We start from the raw sequence: 22,491 nt of genomic DNA on the forward strand, positions 1-22,491 counted from the left end.
ACGCTGGGAGATGAAGAAAGCTCTTTGTGTTGTGTTTTGCTGCCTTTAGCCACTGAAGAATGGCTGTTGCATCAGGATTTCTTCAAAGAATGTTACAGCAATACTGACATATGAATGTCAGGTAGAAAAAAAAAGATAGCAACGGGCAAAGCCTCTCACCATGCAATGGGGTACTTGGGGCAAGCTGGAACTTGCCCTTTAGGCTGGTATACCCAGTGGCACTCTGATATTCGGGTCCCACAGCTATGTTTCACCAAGGAGATCAGACTACCTTCAGGAAGAAGCCAGAAAAAGTTCCAGTGTCTTGGAACTTGGGATCATATATTGCAAGGCAGCAGCCAGTTGCTCTATTTCTAACTGCTCTTGTTTTCTAAAGCATGGATTCTGCCGGACAGAGATCTGGTAGTGGAATAATTCCATTTAAATAAACCACTATCTATCTTAGTTGAAAAGTTATTTGTTACAGGATATTGCTTTGTGGACTAAAAGTTAGAATTCTATGAATTAACATGATATTGCATAGTTCTAGTTTATATTATATATATATTTGCATATCTATTATACATAAGTATAAATACATGCACCCTATCTGTCTGACATGAGTATTTCACAGAACTGTTAATTGAATGGTACTTGTTTAAGCTTAAAAAGCAATGACAAAAAAAAAGTTCAAAACATGACATAAACCAACATAAAAGTACATTATATAAACCAGAAGAAAGCACAATGTTGTCTTATAGTAAAGGAATGCATTATGCATCTACTTTAGTATAGTATAAAACGTATATGAGTATATATTACACAAATACAGGTATTGCGGTATGTGTGGTAGAATTGTTTCAATATTACAAATAATTTCTTGAGAAAAGTACAATACTGCTGTGTCTTTATAAATGACTTTATAACTCTTCAATAGAAGTAGATCTGAAAGTTTAATCCATGTCAAATCTCAGGTTTTCTTGAGAATGTTATTTATTCAAAGAAAGCAACTACCTCTCTTTGAAGAAATAATATCAATAGAATTGAATGTTACAGTCAATACAGAAAATGTAGCCTTGGATTTCTGTAAATTTAACTATATTGTCAAGTGAAGGTTCTTCCCTCATCCTTTATTTCCATTTAATTTCATGGTAACCTCATTTCAGTTCTGGAATGATGCAGCCATTGCAGCACATCCAGTGGATGGTGGTGCATTATGTCCATCTCACTGAGGGCTTATTACCCTTGGGTGGCTTTGGAGGAGCTGAATTAAGCATGTTAATCACCATCAAGGCAAACAGTAGCTCTAGTAGTTATTTCACATAAGATATAATCCTAAACATTATTTTTTCATGGGTGTAAGCTAGCAAGAAAATGGCTGAAGTTGGTCATGTTTTGTAGCTACTTCTGACATCAATGGTCAGTTCCTTCTCTTAACTAGCTTTGTATGTAAGTACCTTTGCATTGTCTAAGGCTGTATAGTTGCACTTTCTAAATTCTGGGTCTGTTCAAGTTAGACTTTTTTCTGCCTTGTAAAGAATTTTTTGTATGTATTTATAAATATTTTTTTTTAGCTCTTCTGAATCTGCTTTTGCAAAACTGTCATTACATAGCTCTGGTCACTCTGTCACAACTCACTACATATGGCTGTTACTTGTCACTGATTTCACTAAGGAGAAGCTGACTGACTTAGCCTACTTACCACATGGACGACTTCACCCTGTCCCAGTGGCATTACTGGGATCTTTACGATTGTCTTGAGCCTCACGCATGGTTCCCTCCTCTAAGCCACCTTGTACCTTTTCAGTGAGAGCTCAATGTTTTGAGAATAGTTGTTTTTCACTTAGCACTGCAATGTAACCTGTTTTACTGACATGTACAGAAGTTGTTTTTTCAGGTATTAAAAAGTAAATGCATAGAGTTTCTGTTTGGCCAAACACCAGCTCCCAGGCTAGCACTGTGTAGCTTGCCAAAGTTGTTCAGCAAAGGCAATGCAGGTAGCTCAGCAGAGGGGCTCCTGCTCCATGTCCTGGGCTTGGTGGAATCCCAGAGCCTTCATTAAGGACACTGAGCAATGATCGTGCCTGCCTGGGACTGTGGAAAATTCAACATTAGCATTCACATTAGCAGCTGAAATGTATTTCATAAAGGTGTTGTGCTCAATGTACTCTACTTTAAACTCAACAGGAAATGAGGTGCAGGCTGCATAGAGCCTGCCCAGTTCTTCAGGTTGCTGCACACATGAATATTATGAAAATGTATTGCCATAAATGCATTGTCATGGGGATATCTGAGTTAAGTGTTAGGGAAGTATATTTTTCTGTCTAGATCTGCAAAGACTATTTGCTTCTTTGTGTTTTTGTGTTTCTCTGAGCATTGTCAAGAGTGCTGGCATTCACTGAGAACTCAGGAAAAAGACCCAGATCCAAGCTATCAGTGCTAGTACATGAGCACCGAATCCTTAGGATTCCTTTTGTCACTTCTTCAAAGGATCTGCTATATGGCTGTTTGTTTTTCTTAAGGCCTGTTCTGGATACAAGCCAGATGTTTTGCTGTATGCTCCATGTAAATATGTCTTGAATTCTTGCTAAGACAATAAATACAAAGCATTTGCAAGAAAAATGAGTCATTGTTATAACTCAGAGATTTTTTTTGCAGATTCTGAATGTGTGATCATGTTATACAAATTCATTCCATACTTCCAAGTCAGCAGATACACACTAGGGCAACAGCACAGTACTAGTAGGTATGCATTGGGAGATAAGGCTGTTACTTCTGCCTTTAGGAGGAACAAGATATAACCATACCCTTGAACTTCAAAATGGGAAACTGAGACACATATTCTAATATTTTCTAGTAACTACTGCCTGCAGAATAGTTGCGTGGGGTCAGGGGTGCTCCATTACCTCTGTCAGAGGTGTTGCAGCTTTAAGGAAAACAGTCCCTGGGGATCAACGCAGGATAGATAGGCAGACAAAGGGTTTTGTCTCAGATGCAGGCAGAAGGGAATACAGTGTTTCACCACAGTCAGATCTTCACTTTCTCTGAAGCTTGTAACTGGACTTCCCAGAAAAGAGGGAAAAGGTGCTGCTTAGCACAAGGGAATAGCAAAGGGATAGGGCAGAGCTTATTCTTCCTCCCTAAAGCTGGGGCCTGAAGATGTATCTCTGGAGAGCCTGAGATCCTCACCTGCTGTGCCATACACATCATAGGCTTTCCTTTGACTCGTGACACTTTCCCCAGCTTCACAGGGAAGCAGGGAGTATGACTCCTTGCACACATGTTCACAGTGCAAGGTCTAAGAGCTTTCTGTCCAAAGGCACTGGCTTCCAGTAAATGGAAAGGGAAAATAAAGGGAAGCAATTCCCTGTCCTTTCCTAATTAGTCACCAGTAGAGGCATCAGCGAAGCCGCCCTGGGAAGGTTCATCAGCATGGTGTCAAGTGCTGCACAATGCATTTTGCATGGTTCTGCTGTCAAATTACACTCATAAGATCCATCTGCCTGTGAAAACATCCAGACACCCTTCCCAGTGCTCACGGGAGCCCAGCTCCTCTCCAGCCAGGTCACCGCCAGAGCATGATGCTTGTGACCTGCTCCTCCCTAAAGAGCAGGGGAAAAAACAAAAGCCCCATCACTGGGACACGGCATCAGTGTCTGAAGGTGCCTGACTCACCTACAGGCACCTGATATCAGAAAAACAAATCAAACCCTCCTGCCAAAGCAAACTGTCAGAGTTGCCGCCCCATAGCACTTGCCATTAACCACGGCCCGTGGGCACCTGCCAGAGCAACAAGTGCAGCCCCAGGTCACATTTGCACTGTGCTCACTGAGAACACCAGCCCGGTGCCCATGGCCAGCTCATGCACTCACACCTGAGGCTGGATGCACAAGCGGTATTTCCTGAACAAATTGCTAGACAACAGACAGCACTTCCCTCCTTCCCTCTCCTTTCATGGGGTGTTTTTTTAAGTCATCTGAAAAACAATGTCTCATATACTGCTTGTTATTTTTAGCACACGCTGCTGGAAGGGATTAATTCTATCGTTTTTTCCTCCTGCCAACATGAGATTGGGTGAGGGCATGACGTGCATCTATAGAGGTGCAAGGAGGCTGGACAGGAAGGGCTGGGGATATGTGCTGTCTTTAGGTCTGGCAGGGTTTTCCAGGAAGTAAACGACTGCCTGGTGGTGGGACTGTCACTGAACAATACTCCCACAAGCTGTTATAGCTGTAAACAAGGGTCTTATTCCAACTGTGTCACTCTATTGTCTTGATAATGGTGTTAGAAACCAGCCATTCCAAGGCTGCCCTACCTTCTCATGCACACTCTCTTAATAATACACATCTCACCAGTCTGTAAGCACGAAGGCAGGTGTCACACCTTTAGCAACAGGAGATATCCCATGAAATGGCAGTGACCTCAAAACTCTTTCAGACATTTCATCTTACAGGGGCTTTGGTGTCATTCCCTCCTCCCTATGAAAGGACAGTGGGAACACCATTTGTCTTGGCTCCTGTGGCTTGTCCATGCCACTGCCACCTCAAGGGCCAAGGAACCTTTCTGAAGGGGACAGGCCAGCTGGCAAACCTCAAACCCCCCAGTTACTTTCAGCAGCACTGAATAAGGCCAGTGAAGAGCGCTGGAGCTGCTGTCAGGATGCTGGCACCCCATGTTACCACTGTGTCAATGCTACAGCGCCCAGCTGGCAGCTCAGAGCAGAGGATAGTGCCCATCACCAGGCTCTTGTGCCTTTGGGGTTTCTCTGTGTTACCATGTTCTGACCAGGTCAAGATACCATATTTGCACCTCCTCCCTCAGCTCTGGGATCCAAACTGGAATTGCGGCCACCTTTGCCACCCGCTGCATAGCAGTAATAAAGGGCAGACTCCTGCTTGCACATTTCTCTTTGTGCTCCTGAATGGAATGTGACAAAGCTGTGCCAAAGGCATAAGGCTGCTTCCACATCCCTCCTGCCCACAGATAGGAATTAGGGAGATGATTTCTGCCTACAGCAGCTGGGCTTTACTGAGCACTGCTGTGGCATGTCCAGGAAATGGCTTTGGTAGCTGGGGAGAAACCCCAGGAGCTACAGCTTCAGTAACTCACTTGCTCAGCACAATGGGATCAGACTGATTCAACTGCACAGTGAGGTGAGACCAGCCCAAACAGAATTATCAGTGGCTTTAGTACTGGTTAATTTCAGAAATAACCTGACTGCCAGAAAACATCCCTCTGGTCAAAGCTTTACAGCTGTGGGATGGATGGAAGGGCAGCTCCTTACTCTGGGGAAGGATGTTTTTTTCTCATCTTGTTCTTTTTTATGATGAGAGGGATTTTTTTTTTATTTTTCAAAAGGAAAAATGTTTAATAAATTATTTCAATCACCATTAACTTGTTGAGTCTTTTAGCTGAGTCAAGTGCTTTGAGGAAAAAGACTGCATGGAAAGAGCAAGTCATGGCTGTCTCTCCCATAAAGGCATAATCCCAAATGGGCTTTTGCTATGTGCTGGTGGTGACAGTCTCTTTTCAGCTGTATACTTTGACAAGGAGAAATGACCCTCTACCAGAAGCAGAGGGGATCAGCCCTAGATAACGCAGCTCCTCAGGCATCTATACAGAGCTGCTGGACACAGGATGGAGGTGCTGCAAGAGCATTTATACAACCCAATATTGCATAGAAAGGGGGGAAAAAACCCCACCAAACTGCTGGACCAAAGCTTTGAAGCCAAGGGCAAGGCGAAGGCAAAGGGCTGGCAGCATGGAGGCAGTAATGTGGACATGGCCTATAGCTGGCTCTGGGGCTGAGCCTGCATGGCTTTGGGCACTAGGAAGTGTGGCTCAGGGCTGTGGCCTGAGGAGGTTTTGCTTCCCCTTGTCATCACAGGCACATGCTGCCCTGCAGCATCACTTTCCTGTATACATGGGCGTCCTGCCCAGCCACTGGCTCTGTGGAGGGCCATAGGGAACCTCTCCTTCGGGGGCTCTCCTTCACACCAGCCCTGCATGGGAACAGAGGCAGAGATCATGAGCTTCGGTCAAAGGTGATAAAGTGGCAGTTTTGACACACCCCTGGAAACACATGAGAGTTTGGAGCTGTCATGGTGTAACATCAGTGAGCAACTAAGCACCCCTCATCCAGCTGTTCACTCTCCCCTGGGGGGATGAGGGAGAGAGTTATAAGGGTAAAAGTGGGAAAACTCATTGGTTGAGATAAAGACAGTTTAATAGATAAAGGAAAGGCTGTGCTCACAAAGCAAAACAAGGAATTCATTCACCACTTCCCATCAGTGGGCAGGTGATCAGACATCTTCAGGAGAGCAGGGCTTTATCATACATAATGGTAAATTGGGAAGGCAAATATCCTGTCTAAACCAGCACAGGAACCATGAATAGTCACATGGGATGAGAGACACATGGGATGCCAACAGGGAACAGGAGAATGGCAAAGAAGTAAAACAAATAAATAAGACCTTTACAGGTAGAATGATAAACCTGACTGCAAACAGCTAAGTAGGTGTCTGCACTTACTTCATTTAGGGCTCTGTCTGTTACAGGAATTAAAAACAGCAGTTCCCAAAACTGCAAACTGTTCTTGCCTTTTGTTCCAAGCTCCCCATTTGCCTATGCCCCATAGCCTTCAGAAAAAGCTTAATGCCCAAAACAGAACTGAGTTAGGTAAAACTTAAATATAATTCTTTTACCACTCCACATGTCTTAATGGATAAATGAACTCTTCTGTATTAATCTACTTATCGATTAAGTCCATTGTGTCTTCTTGCTTTTGTATTCCTCTTCACATAGCCACTGTCTGGGGCAATTAAGTTTTTAATTAAAGAAGTTCAAGAGTGATCTTAGAGAGCCATGCTGCTCTGAAGCTTGAGCCATGCACTAGGAGAAAGGAAGAGAAGGGTAGAGAGGAGAATGGATACAGGGGAGTCACTGGAAGAGGCGACGGGGGCTGGCCTGGCCCAGCACTGACGACAGTAGGGCAGAGGGGAAAAGAGAGATATTCATGGCTAAAAATGTCTTTTTTCTTTCCCCCATACAGACTCTGCAGGGGAGCCAGTCTCCAGTCAGGGACAGATGCGCCAGAGAGAGCACGAGGGGTATGTGTGCATCAACCCACACCTCCCATCCATCCTCTTCCCATGCTGCTGGTTTTAAACCTTGTGCAATCTCATCTGTGCAACAACACAGGATCCATAGCATTCCTCATCACAGCTGTCTGTAAAGGAGAAGGATGTGGGGAAAAGGGGTCCCAGTGCAGATGGGAGACAGGAATACACAAAGCTTTTCCTCTCCAGCTTATGAGAGGTGCCTGTGAGGCAGGCTGGGAGCCCAACATGGCAGCCTTTCTGGTAGCGTGAGTCAGCAGGACCAGTGGAGCTTACACCTCCTCATGTGACTCTTGTTCACTTGCACCTTTGAATCATGGTGCCTGGAGAAGGAAACCGAAAGCAAACACAGCAGCTGCTGCGGCACAAGCGCGGGATGAGGGAAATACCCTCCATGCTACCAGCACAGGAAAGCAAATTCCTTCCTCCCGTCAGGGAAAAACCCACCCATCTTTTTCAGGTGGCATGATGCACCACAGGAAATGGTGAGGTTCACAAGATGGCAGGAGAGATGCAGGCAAACACCGTGAGTGCACCGAGGACAGGACTGCACTACACTATGCAGTTTCCAGCCGTGAGTGCCCAACCCAGCACATGGGCTTGTGACATGGATATAAACACTTAGCTCACAAGCTCATTCCTCCAGCTCAGCTCATCCCACATTGGGTAGCTGATGTCTGTGCAGTGCTAGGCAGGGCGGCATTTTGGGTGCCTCTGGCATTCCCCATGTCATAGCAGTGTGAGGAGGGCTTTCCGGGCTGCCTCATCATTCTGGGAGCCAGGCTTGCATCAGGATGCTGTGCAGGGACAGTGAAGCCAGCTGTGTCTGCAAAAAGGTGCAACACTCAATGCAAACATTTCCATTTGGAAGGATATAGCATTCACCTCCCACTACGAGCTCCTCTGCAGTTCCAACCATTCAGAGAGAGGCTGCCTCCAGCCCAGCCCATTCCACCGGCTTGGTGTTATCACTGGGGCATGTGGAAGACGAGAACAAACACCAGCCTAGGACTAGCTGTATGTACTTATTCCCTACACATACAATCAGACACCTTACAGCCCAGGGGCTGGGCAGGAGGTATATAGACTGATATACAATGTGCTCCAGAGACTGCTGCTCTTGATGAAAACTGCATTTCACCTTTGCCCCCTGCATTTTCCTAGCACAAGGGTAGGAAAAAACAAAGCACAGCTTCCAAGATTGCAAAGCAGGTGTCATAACACATATTCTAACACTTCTTAAATGCTTTAATCCTCTTAACACTGAATGACAGTTCTTAGAGGGTGGTTTTTTTACTTCTAGCTTAGATGCACATCTGGATAGCATTAACACTTAGCCTTTCACTGCGCTCTCCCCGACAACCTTGTTCCTGACATGCCAGTTCCAGCTGTGGAGCAGACAGACTTTGGCATAAGAGAAATAAATATCTAGAGGAGTACTAAGGATACCATTTATTTTCAAAATCACTAAAAAACCCAAACAAAACAGTTTATGGAGATACAGATTTACATAACAGAGACAGCAAATTGAAAAATGTACAATCTATTTCATGTTATTGCACTCACTTTTTTATAATATACAAGGCATATTAAACAGTTCTCATTAAGAAGTTTTATTTATATAAATAAAAGTGTAAATATACAGTATCATACAATAAGTGTATCAGCCTAACACACAAAAACCAAGTACAGTGGGATCCCCATTTCTCACATGGTCTAGTCTACTGCTCATCAATATTTCCACTTGTACATTTACATACCCTAAACATAGAAGCAGGTAAATATCCCCATCTGCACGCAGTTCATTCAGATTTTGACAAGAACCACTGCAGAACTATTAAAATTAACTAGAGTTAATTTTAAGCGAAGGTCATTAGAAAATACGAATCACTTAACAGGCTTCTTAATACTTATCCGAACTCGTATCATTTTTTTAGCAAGAAAGTACTCAGATGTTGTTCTCTCCCTAATTCAGGCCTAATCTCACAGTTTTTAATTCAGATGCGGTCCCCACAGAACCCAGACAGAACTTCCAGGTACGAAAGGCTGCAGAATATGCAATGGCAGTATCACACCAGAGCCCACTCTCATATCCAGGATGCACGCTCTGAGCTGCCCCAGGCCTGGGAATGACAAAGCCGTCCACCAGACCTCCTCCATCTAAGAGCAAATTCACCTTATCTGAATGCCTTCAGGTCCCTCGTAGAGTTGTGAATCAAGTGCATAACTTCATCCTGATTTTTTGGTCTTCCAAGATGCAGCTGCAATCTCTGTAGAGTCAACACTCTCCTAGAGCTTGGCCAACCCTCCGGCATGGAAAAGCATCACCGTGGGGACTGATATACAAACACCAGGGCCAAAAATGCTCATGAACCTACTGAATACTGATGAACTAATGCAACGCCCTCTGTCATCTTAGTGCAACCAGGCTCTCAGAAAAATAACATTGACTTTGCCAGGTGCATAACTGGAGGTTCACTACATCTGTTTGGTCTAACCAGACACCCATATTGCACAATTCCTGGGGCCTTATGGGGAAGGTCCCTCCCACAAAGACATCAGGAAATGCTACTGTAATTGTATCAACACTGCTAGCATCTGTAAAGATGTTTTTGGTTCTTTTACACACACACACACACACAAAGTATTTTCAGGAACAGAAACAGGGTTAAATACTATTCTTTTTCTTGCTCTAATGTTAGTAGTGTATCGTTCTACCCCACAGTAACTATCAGACTTAAAATATTGAACCTATCTTTTAAATTATACCCACTACTGAATCACACACAAAAAAATCCCCGCTTTTCCTTGCTGTTACTCAGCCAACACATATCTACGTGCATGTAAAATAAAATACTGAACAGTACTTGATTACTGAAAAATGAAAACCTTCTAAATCACTCACAATGAACAGTACCTGCAAATAAGCATCTGAAAATACTCACCACGTATCATCTTAGGACACCTCAAATTGAGCTTAATTTACAAAATGAAGACTTTACCTTTGAGCTACACCAGTTTATGAGTGAGGGAGACATACACCTCCCTATGTTGGAACCTCCAAAATGTTAAACAGTGGACTGAAAAAAAAACCAACAAAAAAAAACCCAACCCATTTCCTAAAACACAATTGTGATTTACCACATTAAAGTAGCAAAAAGTCAGTACTGCACTTGTACGTATTATACGTATACAGGTATGTACTCACTACGCTGCATTAAATTCCACATGCATTTTATGTATCTATTATACACGCTATTACAGTCAGATTTTGGTCACTCCTGAACAAGGCCTCACCATTTAATTGTCATTGCCAAATGTCTTCTTGTTTTCAGCAAATATGCAGGGGTAACCTTTCTTATCCCAGTGCAGGCCTGCAACCTCAGTGTGATCCTCTGACCCCAAGTGCTGCATCCTCCTGAAGCTTCTCCTGCCACAAAGGTGACCAGAGGCAAGGACCAGTCCTGACAGAGTGTCTGAGCTTTGGGGTCACAGGGGACCCAACTCCAGAGTCATTTCACAGCACTTAACCTGAATTAGTTTTAACAGAAATCCTGCAGGCAAAGCAGTACTACTATGTACAGTATTCCCTTTCCTGTAACCAAAAGTGGCATCTCTTCCTGGATTCACATGCTAATATGTCACTGAAAAAGAATTTAATCTGCTCATTTTTAGGCAAACACTGCACAGCTTTTTTGCTCACCTGGTTGCCTTACAGAACTGAATTTTCCTCTGCACATCATGAGTTGCAGGCTAATGAAGCTGTCACAGAAATGAACCAAAGTGAGAGCTCCAGTAACCTGGGAGCATATGCTCCAAGTACTCACTGTGGAATGAATGTAAAACTGATCAAGGCCAGGTTGGACGAAGCCTTGGGTGATATGGTTTAGTTTGAGGTGTCCCTGCCCATGGCAGGGGGGTTGGAACTAGATGATCTTAAGGTCCTTTCCAACCCTAACTGTTCTATGATTCTATGAACTATAGTATGGTCTTGGGGTAGGGCCAAGCAACAAGCCCAGACCTTTTTGTAACAGCTACATAGTGTCTTGGCTCACTATAAATGTAGGCAGCATGTCAGATTTGGACTGGTTTCAGGCTGAAAGCTCTTCATGCTGGGCATGTTGGCTGCAGGCAGTCTCCAGCCTACCACTACAAACAACCTGAGCACTCTGGAACAAACAACTTGTTCTCAGCTGATAAGGACACTGGCCCATTTCCTCCTGCATTTCTTTTATGTTGTTTAGCTATCCCAGATGTAGAAAGAGAAATAACAGAGTCTAATCTCTTGCACCATACACCTTCCTCCCAACACAGCAAACTATAAGTAACAGTAGCATGGCTTGCTACTGAAACCTCTGCTGTCTAGTAGAGGTGAGAAAATCCAAAGTAAGCATCCATAGCACAGCAACCCTTTCAGTTTTGTTGTTATCTAACCTCATGGTTTCTCCCATCTACACAAACAGTTTTCAGTTTCATCACCCAGAAGCCTCAGGCATCAGCCCATTCCTGATGCAGGTGGGCACACTTGTATGTTCCATAAACTTCCTTGCCCAGTTTCACACTAGCAAAAAAATAGGTATTGGACAGGAGAAAACAAAAAAGAGCAATTAAAAGCCACAAATACAACCAGCTCAGATTTAATCTGTTATAATCCCCGTTACTAGACTGCCATTCTCCAGCCTGAGTCTTTCAAGTCAGGCAGCCTCAATTCTCTTGCTGCCAAAAAAAAGCAGCCTGGCTTTGTGACATACTTAGCTGTAGCTGAAGTCTGTGGGATGTACAAGTGCTCTGCAATTGAAATTCTCTCTCTTTTAAAAATATATGTATTTTCAAGGTGCTTAACATTAAAAGCCTAAATTTGACAACTCAGGCCCCAATTCTTGTCGCTCTCATTTTAATCACAACTAACATCTCAGTCTACCCCTTTGTGGACAATCACCTATCATTTGGACATGATTTTCTTGCTCACAAATTTCTACTGCATCAATGCCAAGTGCTTTCAGATACAAGCTTCATCTAAGAGCAGATTCAGTTGTAGTGGATGCTGAGTTAGTAGATTGGTTTTAAAAGGATTTTTCAGCTTTGCAATAAAATGCTCATTTTTTAGGCATAAAAGTTGTGCAAAATTATACTCTTTTGTCATGCATTCTTAGCAAAACTGCACTTAGAAGAATAAAGTGAGATTGTTCCAGACATTCTCTTATTACAACAAAAAAAGGACCAAACCCTAGGTAAGTATCCTGAAGTCTTATTACAGCTATAGTACAGGCTAAATACTCATCCTTGTCAACAGGATGGCAACCAACAAGTTATACTCCCAACGCTCTGCAGATACTAAAATATCAGGGACAGGCACAGTGTTATTTATTGTGATTAAAATACTTTAAATCAAACCCAGGAGAGGTCTTGAAGTTTCATTAAAACTGCCACATAATACAAAAATGTCTCTTAACATTTGGTTTCCTTCATCCTCGATAATTAGGTGAGATTTTATGATGCTCATCACATGCTTGCTCAGTGGTTCTCCAGGGCTCTTAGCACCTCTCTGTAGAGCATTAAGACACTTCTGTGTGGCTTTAGAAACAAAGACAGCTTCTAGCCAGGTTTAAATGTTTTGTCTTAGCAAGTGTGATCAGATGTTCTATCACACTGAAGTTCTGTGTTTTCTTATTAGTAACTGAACAGGGCCCTCTGGCACAGATTTAATAATGTTCCAGGCATCGTAATGCATGAGACCAAGCAATGATTTTCCACTAACAGCAAGAATTTCGTCTCCACTTTCTATGCTTCCAGACTGCTCCGCAGCACCACCTAGGAGCAAAAGAGGAAAAAAGTCAGTGTAAGAAAACACACCCAAAAACCACACATACACACACACACAAAAGGTAAACCCACAAAATTTTGCTTTGCACTGTGATGAACAACAAATAAACCGTTTTTCCCAACAACGGCAATTTCAGTACAAATCACTTACATTCAGCTCAGCTCCAGCAACCTACCCCATGCTGCACCTCACAGAAAACATTATTTTAACCAAGATAAATTGTTGTTCTCAGAAAAATATCTGTTTTTGAAGGAAGCAGCATGAGTGCATGAAATATGCTCTACATTATCTCTGTAGCTGTATGAAAACGTGGTTGATTAAACAAACACAGAGGTCGTATATGGCTTGGAAGTTTTTTCTCTAATGGAATTTTAATAAGCAAATAATGCGGTAGATTGTAAACCCCAGGTAACAGCGATGAACAAATGAAATACAGCAAACTTAGGACAGACATACCAGACACAGAAACAGGTCCTAGAGAGGGGGGCACCCTTGAGTGCTGATGAAATTATGTTTTCTATAAAGATAATTTAACTAACACCAGCCATCACAGGGAGGGGAAAAGGACTGTATCTAAGGATATAAATTAATAAGCTCAAAATTTAAACATGTTCTTTACCCTTAGAATAATCTAAAGAGGGGAAAACAAACACACAGGCAAAAAATTATTCAGAGCAATTCAGAAAATAAGTGTGATTTTTCTCTTCCTTGATAAGAGAATAAACCACAGAAAAGTAATCCTGCAAAAATGCTGCGCACCTGCAGCTTCTTTGAGAGTTTCAGCTTCCTTTAGAAAGTGCTGTATTTTTCACTGAAGTGAATCACAGACTAAGACATATTAAAATGACAGCATAGTTCTGGGATCAGTCAGTTCCCTTTCTATGCACAGTTCCTGTAAGTTTATTTACCCACCGACAGACAAAGCACCCAAGAGTGGCAGTTTTTGAATACCAACTTTATATATTCGTAGTGAAAGCTAACACTGATATCTAACAGAAAGGATTAAAAAAAACCCCAAAAGATATAATAATTGGGTATAATGCAGGATGATGCTTCAGAACCACAGTGATTATCTGCAGTGTGGTTTTCTTAGAAAAGAGAACTGGGCAAAGCGTGAACTTCTTAAACTGTTGTATATGATATTACTGCTGTAATTTAATGTCTAAGAATAGTGGGCAAGCCCAGGAAGGAACTACATCATATTTAGTAAACCAGATTGCTTCGCAAACATTTACTAGCAGATGCAATCCCAGGAGTATTTCTTTAAATGACCACTTTGGCTAGTAAGTGGTAAGAAACAAGGGCCACAAAAACAACTCTTGTTTCAAGAAAAATAATGATCCCAAGAATTAAAATGTCTGCATAATGCACTAAAGAAAAACTGGGGTAATATTCACTGCATGCTTGTAGTACCTTTAAATATTCTTTTCACAAGCAAGGGCCTATCTCCAGCAATGGAAGCTTTTCCACCATCAAGACTGAATCCCAAGCCAGCAGAGGTTTTCAGTAATTCAACGCAGATGACATCATTCATATCCAGGTTTGGATCTGTGACAGAATATACACATAACATATTGTTATGCAGTTAACAGTAAATTGCAAGTTGTGTTTGGTTGGGTTTGTTTTTGCTGCAGTGACAAAGCAAGTCAGAGTTCAGCTCATATTCAGATTAGAACATGTTGCCACCCAGTTTCTCAGAAGTGAATGTGTATTATTGCAGCTGTGAAGGGGAGACAGTACAAAATGCATTTATGCACAGAGATATTTTAATTTTGTATGTTCAACAAACACCTGCCACAGCTTTCCCTTCCCCCCCATTAAAGTTTAGCAAATTTAGCAAAGACTCTAAATATCAACAAAATAACAAAAAAATACAAAAAGAGTAAGTGAAGAGCATTTCTTTTTCCTTAATTTGTTCCTATTGTTTATTCAATGAACCACATATTTTTAAATAACAGTAATATATGAAATACTAAACAAACATGTTCTATCCTCTCTAAGAAACACCTGTAATACCTCACCAGTGTGAAGAATTGTTTCTGGTCTTGTATCTATGAAAATAACCCGAAATAGCTGCAGAGTGCATCCTTACACAGCAGATACTTTTAGAATATAATACTGCTGTATCTGACAAAATATTACTTTGCTTAGGGGGAAACAGATCTAAAATTTTGGAAAACAAGACCCTCTTTGCCCTCTGTGAATGTAAAAATTATGCAGTCTGCATTATCACAAATTACTGCTACCATTATCTCAGACAACTTTAAATGTTATCTAAAACATCTGAAGATGTGCTTTGCCTCACAGGATGGAAACAAGCTGTTAATAACCCGGTAGTATGTTGTTTATGCGATAACGTTGCCCCCTAGTGCTTGCTTCCAGCAGACAGGCTGCATCTGTCAACGTGAAGAAGCAGGGTGTTTTGGGTAGAACGTAATTCTGAATTAATTACATATATTATATCCATGGGAGCAATTCCAGAAAGTCTGATCCATTCATTTACAGACTGCTTTGTATTTCTTTTAAGCTGTATTATAAAGCTGTATTATAAAACGTGGTGAAAGCCTAAGACAAGTAGAACTGCTAAAGAAACAAGTAGTAGTGATTATGTTCAAAGGGTTAAAGCTGGGTGAGTGCCTAGTATTGCCATGGAAGGCAGGGGAAGCCACATCAACAAGCCTCTCAGCATAAGCTGTAGCCATATCCCTTCTGGGAGTGTAGCCCACTCCCTCCCTGGGACACTGCAGCAGAGCAGAACTGAAGGATACAGGTACTAAGTTGTGTTTTAATTCCACAAACAATTTGAGAGATCTGTTTGTAACATCCCATGTGCAGCTTTCACACTGAAATGCTGGTTTATTCCCAAATAGGAACTTACTATTCCACTGATACATTTTCACTTAAAGTATTTACCCCTAGTTTCCCACATGATGGCTGATGTCAATTGGGTTTAGCTCCACTTACTGTAATATCAAATAATCTTTTCTATGTTCTTAGAATCATAGAATAGTTAGGGTTGGAAAGGACCTTAATATCATCTAGTTCCAACCCCCCTGCCATGGGCCAGGACATCTCACACTAAACCATATCACCCAAGGCTCTGTCCAATCTGGCCTTGAACACTGACAGGGATGAAGCATTCACAACCTCCCTGGGCAACCCATTCCAGTGCCTCACCACCCTAATGGTAAAGAATTTCTTCCTTAGATCCAATCTAAACTTCCTCTGTTTAAGTTTTAACCCATGTCACTACAGTCCCTAATGAATAGTCCCTCCCCAGCATCCCTGTAGGCCCCCTTCAGATACTGGAAGGCTGCTATGAGGTCTCCATGCAGCCTTCTCTTCTCCAGGCTGAACAGCCCCAACTTTCTCAGCCTATCTTCATACGGGAGGTGCTCCAGTCCCCTGATCATCCTCGTGGCCTCCTCTGGACTTGTTCTAACAGTTCCATGTCCTTTTTATGTTGAGGACACCAGAACTGCACACAATACTCCAAGTGAGGTCTCACAAGAGCAGAGCAGAGAGGCAGGATCACCTCCTTCAACCTGCTGGTCATGCTCCTTTTGATGCAGTAGAAACTTGATCTTAGCAGAAACAGTATATAATCTGCTATTACAAAGAGCAAGTTTAGTCTCTATGTATAACAAACTGCAGGGTTTGAGATATTGCTTGAAGTTGTTGGGGTTTTTTGTTTGCTTGGTTTTGTTTTGTTTGGGTTTTTTTCTTTTCGGTTGTTTGCTTTCTTGCACTGACTACTGTTATTACTTAAAAGGAGTTTATCCTGGATTGGAGTAACATGTGGAATCACTAACTTCAGTAGAAATTGGATTAGGCCATAAATGCTCTTCTAAGTTTCTCCCTAGTTATGATATTTAAAAAACCCAACCCAAACTGTATTTAGGCTCCAAAGAGACTTTGCAGCCTAAAATTTAAAGGTAATTTCATTTGCTCCCTTCAATCACATAAGGCACAGATGCTTTTAATCTAAAACACATGGACGTTTTTCCCTTCAGTCTGCTCTGCAAGGGAATCCTTCCAAATGTTCTTGGACAAAGATCATACCTGTTCCCATTTCCATGGAAACGTCCTTTCCAGACCCCCCACATTTTCTGCCAGTAGCTGATATCTCAAGTCTGGAGGGATTGTTTGCTTTGTCTTTTTCCTTTTGGATGACAATGACCGCATATCTGTACAGTCTTGCCTGATGAAGAGTAGTCAGGACATCCCCGTGGACTGAGTTCTCAAGAGACTTGCCGTTGATTGACAGAACAAGATCTCCTCGATGGATAGTCCCTTCTTGAGATGCCACTCCCTTTGAAAACACTCTGTGGACCTACAAGAAAGATTTTAGCTTCAGGATGCTTTAACCTCATGACCACACAGAATGCTCTAGTGGCCAAGGGCAACATGGAAACCATATCAAAGTTTGCAACCAGTGCTCACTGCCCAGATATCAAGCATGCAACATTTGTTCCAACAAACACCCTCAACTACTAAAGCCTAAGTGACTGGACAAAAACTGCATTTCAGCATGGGGGAGGAAGCAGAGGAAAAGATGCTGTTATTGCATGGTTATTTCTAACTCAAAGACAACCAAAACCACTTAGAGAACTGTCATGGTTTAACCCCAGTTGGCAACACAGCATCACACAGCTACTTGCTTACTCCTTCCAACCATGGTGGGATGGGAAGGAGAATCAGAAGAAAGTAAAATGCACGGGTTGAGGTAAGAACAGTTTAAGAACTACAAGTACAATATAATACTAATCTTAATAATGACAATTGTAATGAAAAGGTAGATAACAAAAAGAGAAATAAAACTCAGCAATAAAACCACAAGCGATGCATAGTAAAATTGCTCACCAAGCACTGACTGGCTCCCCACCCATCCCTGAGCAACATTCAGCCTTTCCCCAGCAAACTCCCCCAGGTTTATATACTGAGCACGACTTTATATGGTATGGAATATCCCTTGGACAGTTCTGGTCAGCTGTTCTGGCTATGTTCCCTCTCAAGTTCTTGTGTTGCTCCAACCTTCTCACTGGTAGGGCATGAGAAGCTGGAAAGTTTCTGACTTAGTATAAAAATGACTTGGCAACAACTAAACATTGGTGTGTTACCAAGATTATTCTCACCCTAAATACAAAACACAGCACTGTACCAGCAACTTAACCTTCTACCCGGCTACTTTACTTTTACTTGGAGCACAAGTCTTATGGGGCATGGCTGAGGGAACTGGTGTTGTTTAGTCTGAAAAAGAGAAGGCTTGGGGGGAACATTGTCACCCTCTACGGCTACCTGAAACGAGGATGGAGAGAGGAGGTGGATGGTCTCTTTCCCCAAGTAACAAGTGATAGGACAAGAAGTAGTAGCCTCAAGTTGCACCAAGACTGGATATTAGGAAGAATTCCTTCACAGAGAGGGTGCTCAGGCATTGGAACAGGCTGCCCAGGATGTGGTGGATTCACAATCCCTGGAAGTGTTTCCAAACTATGTAGATGAGGCCCTTAGTGACATGGTTCAGTGGTGGACTTGTCAGTCCTGGGGTAATGGTTGGACATGGTGATCTTAAATGTCTTTTCCAACCTGGTTGATTCTGTGATTCTAGGAAGAAAATTGACTCTATCCCCAGACAAAACCAGGATACATCACAAACCTGTAACATCACAAATCACTTATATCATCACTGAACTCAAAGAGTCTTCAGTTAACATACTTCAAGTAACAGGTTAAACCATAGCTGTGCTACAGCAAACACAAAGAACAGAGTTGCAGTGTGCAGCACCCACGCCCCAAATTCACACTGACTAGGACATGTATCCTGTGCTGTTTTCAAATGCACACTTCTAAGTGGTGCATAGCATCTGTTCAATGAAAGGCTCTGACTGCAGCTGTACAAGTATATAGCTGAACATCTCAATTTGGCTGATAAATGCCATGCAAATAGATGCAAAGGGATGATTCAGTGGATTGAAATGCATTTTTTCTAGAGAAAAAAAAAAACTCCACAAAAAAGAGCAGATTCAACTTCAAGTAAAATCCAGCAAGTGCAGCTGAGACTTAGATGTGTGCCACTTACGGAAAGGAACTGCCTGAAAGACTCAAAACCCTGTATTTAAAGACTTGCCTATAAGGCACTGTAATTTTAGCAGCCAGAATGTCATTTGAGGCAGCAAATCTGTGGACAAAATTCTGCATGGCATTTTCTCTAGGAATTTATCCTAATAAACAGATTAACAGAGAGGAACCAGATGCCTTTTGGCTCCTGTTCCCTCTTATTGCAGGGCCATGCTGTGATGGGCGCTTGCCACAAGTGGATCCAAGGACATAAATCTCCAGCCAGCCTAAGCAGATATTCAACACTGGAATAACAGCTTCAATAATATAGATTGACACCCAAATGCAAGAGGTAAATGAATACAGGGATTGTGTCCTGCTGCCTTCCCTCAGATGCTCAGCTTCTCAGTACCTTGAAGCTCACTAGGCATTTCTATTTCTGCACCCAAGTGTGGGAAGAACAGCCCACCTAAGTAGCTCAGCACCCACTGGCAACCCTAAATCCAGCAGGGGACCCGGAATCCCAGTAGGTCAAGGACATTAAAATGGTTCCCTACCCAAGAAACATGCTTCACAGAACAAAGAGTATCTAGAAAGAGGAGGAACTGACACTGTTTTGGTCTCATGGCTAATGGCATTCAGGAGAAAGATGTCACTAGCTACTCAGCCTGAGAGAGATCAAGATCCTAATTTTAGTTAGTTTCCCAGTCTCTGGGGTAGGACACTGTTTAGCCTTTGTCCTGGTGGCAGCTGCCACTGCAAGTTGCTGGCCCAGAGACAGGGAACACAACCTTTGCTACAAGAGAAGTAAAGTTCCCTAGACTGTGACCATGTTCTAACTCAACCACTGCTTAATGTAAAATACGTTTCATAGAATCATATCATAGAATCATAGAATGGTTTGGGTTAGAAGCTACCTTAAAGCTCATCTGGTTTCAACCTCCCTCTCCTAGTGGAAGGGATACCTTCCACTAGACCAGGTTGCTCAAAACCCCATCCAACCTGGCCTTGAACACTTCCAGGGATGGGGCATCCACAAATTCTCTGGACAACCTGTTCCAGTGTCTCACCATTGGTCTTGTCTAAGACCAAAAACCAGATGATTCTTCCGGGGGCTGCTGCAGGCCTCAAAGACCTGAGGACATGCCCTCCTTCTAACCTCAGAATTTAATTAATCTCTCTCTTTCAGCATAGAATTTAAATTGTCTGTAAAGACACTGTAAAGAAATTGTTATAGGTTACACCGGTTGTCTTATATTTTTCCATCTCACTGATCTGGTTTTGAACAGCACAAAAAGTGCTTTGCATGACTTTTTACACACCAACAGCACCTAATGGCACCACAGAATACCTCTGGTTCAGAACGCTGTGCATTATATGCATATACATAGAATACATAATATTTTGTATTTATACATAATATACATAAGTATATGCTTAAAAAAACCCCCAACTCCATCATTTACTGACCACCCACAGGTTTTAGTAACACCAGAACAAATTTGTGATGTGAAATCCAGAATGTTTGCTGAAGTCTGAAACAGGATTTGCAAAATCCTTCAAAAACTTTGCTGTGGAGTTTACCTTCAAGGGCTGGGAATGAAGATTCAGATCTAGCTAATCCCATTCAGTAGCAGACTTTTAAAGACTGAAGACATAATTGGCATCCATCTCCAACAATAAAAATTACACTTCCCAGACACTGATTTCAGTAGCAGATGGTATACAGCCACCTCTGAGAGACACTGTTTTATGACAGTGAATGACTTGCAATGAGTCTTGATAAATGGGCACTTGATCTAATCACCAGCCTGCTTTAAAGTGAGCTTTCTAAAAAAATGACTTGTAGCCATCACTTACTGTGATCGATTTCTGTTCCAGATCTGTTCCTCCAGCAACACTAAATCCCAGGCCAGCTCCTTCTTCTTTGTGCAAGACTACAAAGTATGTGTCTTCTTTGCTCTAGCAGAAAAATGGAGGTGGAGAGGATGGGAAAGGAGAAGAAAACAAAAATCAAAGATCAAGACCAAGGTCCTGCACAAATGACAAATTCTCAGTACCCAACTCAAGAAACTGAAACTGAGACATTAAATGCATTTCTGCTCTCTACAGATGAGTAGCAGCCATACAGAACTCCTCAGGTGACAGCAAAGATCTCTTCAGCCAGTTCAAGGCTAGAAAGCAAAGTCAAAACTAAGATGGTGGAAGGGTATTAAACCTTGAGCAGCCTAATTTTCACAGGCTGTAACCAACTTCATTGCTTGACATTTTGCAGTCAAAACCGAATAGTCCCCATCCGCTTTCTGGACCAAGCACTGTACTTTCCAGTGAATTACTAACACTTCTGCTATTGATTTCTCCTTCCCCTTGAAAGGCATCTACAAAGATGTAATGCAGGGCAATTGCATTACCTTCTTCTTGGCACTGCTGGACAGGGTCAATGGTTACAAATTGAAGCTGGAGGTTAGCTGGGCCAGCAGGAAAAACTGTTTCACTTGGAAGATGAAAGTTATGAGCCTGTTACATGATCCAAAGGGGACTAAGCTGTGCTGTTGTAACAGGAGCACCTAGCACAGGAAAGGGACTGGTGCAGGGCTGAATTTGACTCCAGACCAAAACAAAGGTGTAAAGACGATTTCTTGGAAGTGATGGCCTGCTGCCAAAATACAGGATTTGCTACAAGAAAGAAACAGTCCCATCCAGCAAGTCTGGTGCTGTCTTCTGAACAGTTACTAGGACAAAACCAGACTCTATTACAGAAACCATGAATTTATTGTGTAAGGGGGACTATAAGCAGGTATTTGGTGTAGCAAGGGGCTATTAAACATCAGTGGGGCAGAGCATGAGAAGTGGAGAGTAGAAAGCAGGGGTCTCAGCTTTTCTGATCCAACATCAGTCATTTCCAGAAACTGCTAACACTAAAATTAATGGGACATCACTAGAAACTAACCTATAATCTTTTTAGCATGAAACGACACATTTAGTTCACTAAACTCAGTATTTTAACTCAGTGTTTGCCTTTTATTTGTTTCAAATAGCACAGGGAACCACAGATTGTGAAAAAACAGTAAAATACTTGGTCTTGCTGTGCGCTATCAAACAGTGGCCCTGGAAGGGTTTCTGCATTAGAGACATTCTTGCAATTCATAGAGCCAGTGTCAGAAACTGATGACATCCGGCTCCACATCACTGATCCATGAGTGCTTGAAGAGAGAGGAGCACTCAGGGCTGAACTTCTCAGCCCACAGTCTTTTGTAGATATTAAGACCCTTCTCAACTGCACTCAAGTGAGAACAACTTTATGTTAGGCTAGAAATAACAAAATCAGTTAAAATACTAGGCTAGCCCCTTTGAAAATGCAGTGAGGGTAAGGAAAACATACACGTTATCTTTGAATCATTAAGTATTTTAGTAACCCTTTTTGCTCAAAAGGTCAAGTTCTTTCCAACCCTTGCTACTACAACTTACTCTGCTTACACTGGGAAAGAAAACAGAAATAACAGAGGCTCAGAT

General features: G+C 42.3%; 1 protein-coding gene across 1 annotated transcript in view; it reads right to left on the reverse strand.

Moving 5' to 3' along the window:
- Positions 1-8,526: 8,526 nt before the first annotated feature.
- PDZD2 (PDZ domain containing 2) overlaps positions 8,527-22,491 on the reverse strand; it is a 208,397-nt gene continuing 194,432 nt past the window's right edge. The window contains exons 22-25 of the mRNA XM_034072629.1: positions 20,839-20,940; positions 16,984-17,254; positions 14,335-14,469; positions 8,527-12,908 (exon numbers count right to left, since the gene is read on the reverse strand). Of these exons, the coding sequence (XP_033928520.1) occupies positions 12,742-12,908; positions 14,335-14,469; positions 16,984-17,254; positions 20,839-20,940 (675 nt within the window). The 3' untranslated portion in view covers positions 8,527-12,741. The remainder of the gene's footprint in view (positions 12,909-14,334; positions 14,470-16,983; positions 17,255-20,838; positions 20,941-22,491) is intronic.

The sequence above is a fragment of the Melopsittacus undulatus genome, chromosome Z (assembly GCF_012275295.1).
Source record: "Melopsittacus undulatus isolate bMelUnd1 chromosome Z, bMelUnd1.mat.Z, whole genome shotgun sequence".
NCBI classification, from domain to species: Eukaryota; Metazoa; Chordata; class Aves; order Psittaciformes; family Psittaculidae; genus Melopsittacus; species Melopsittacus undulatus.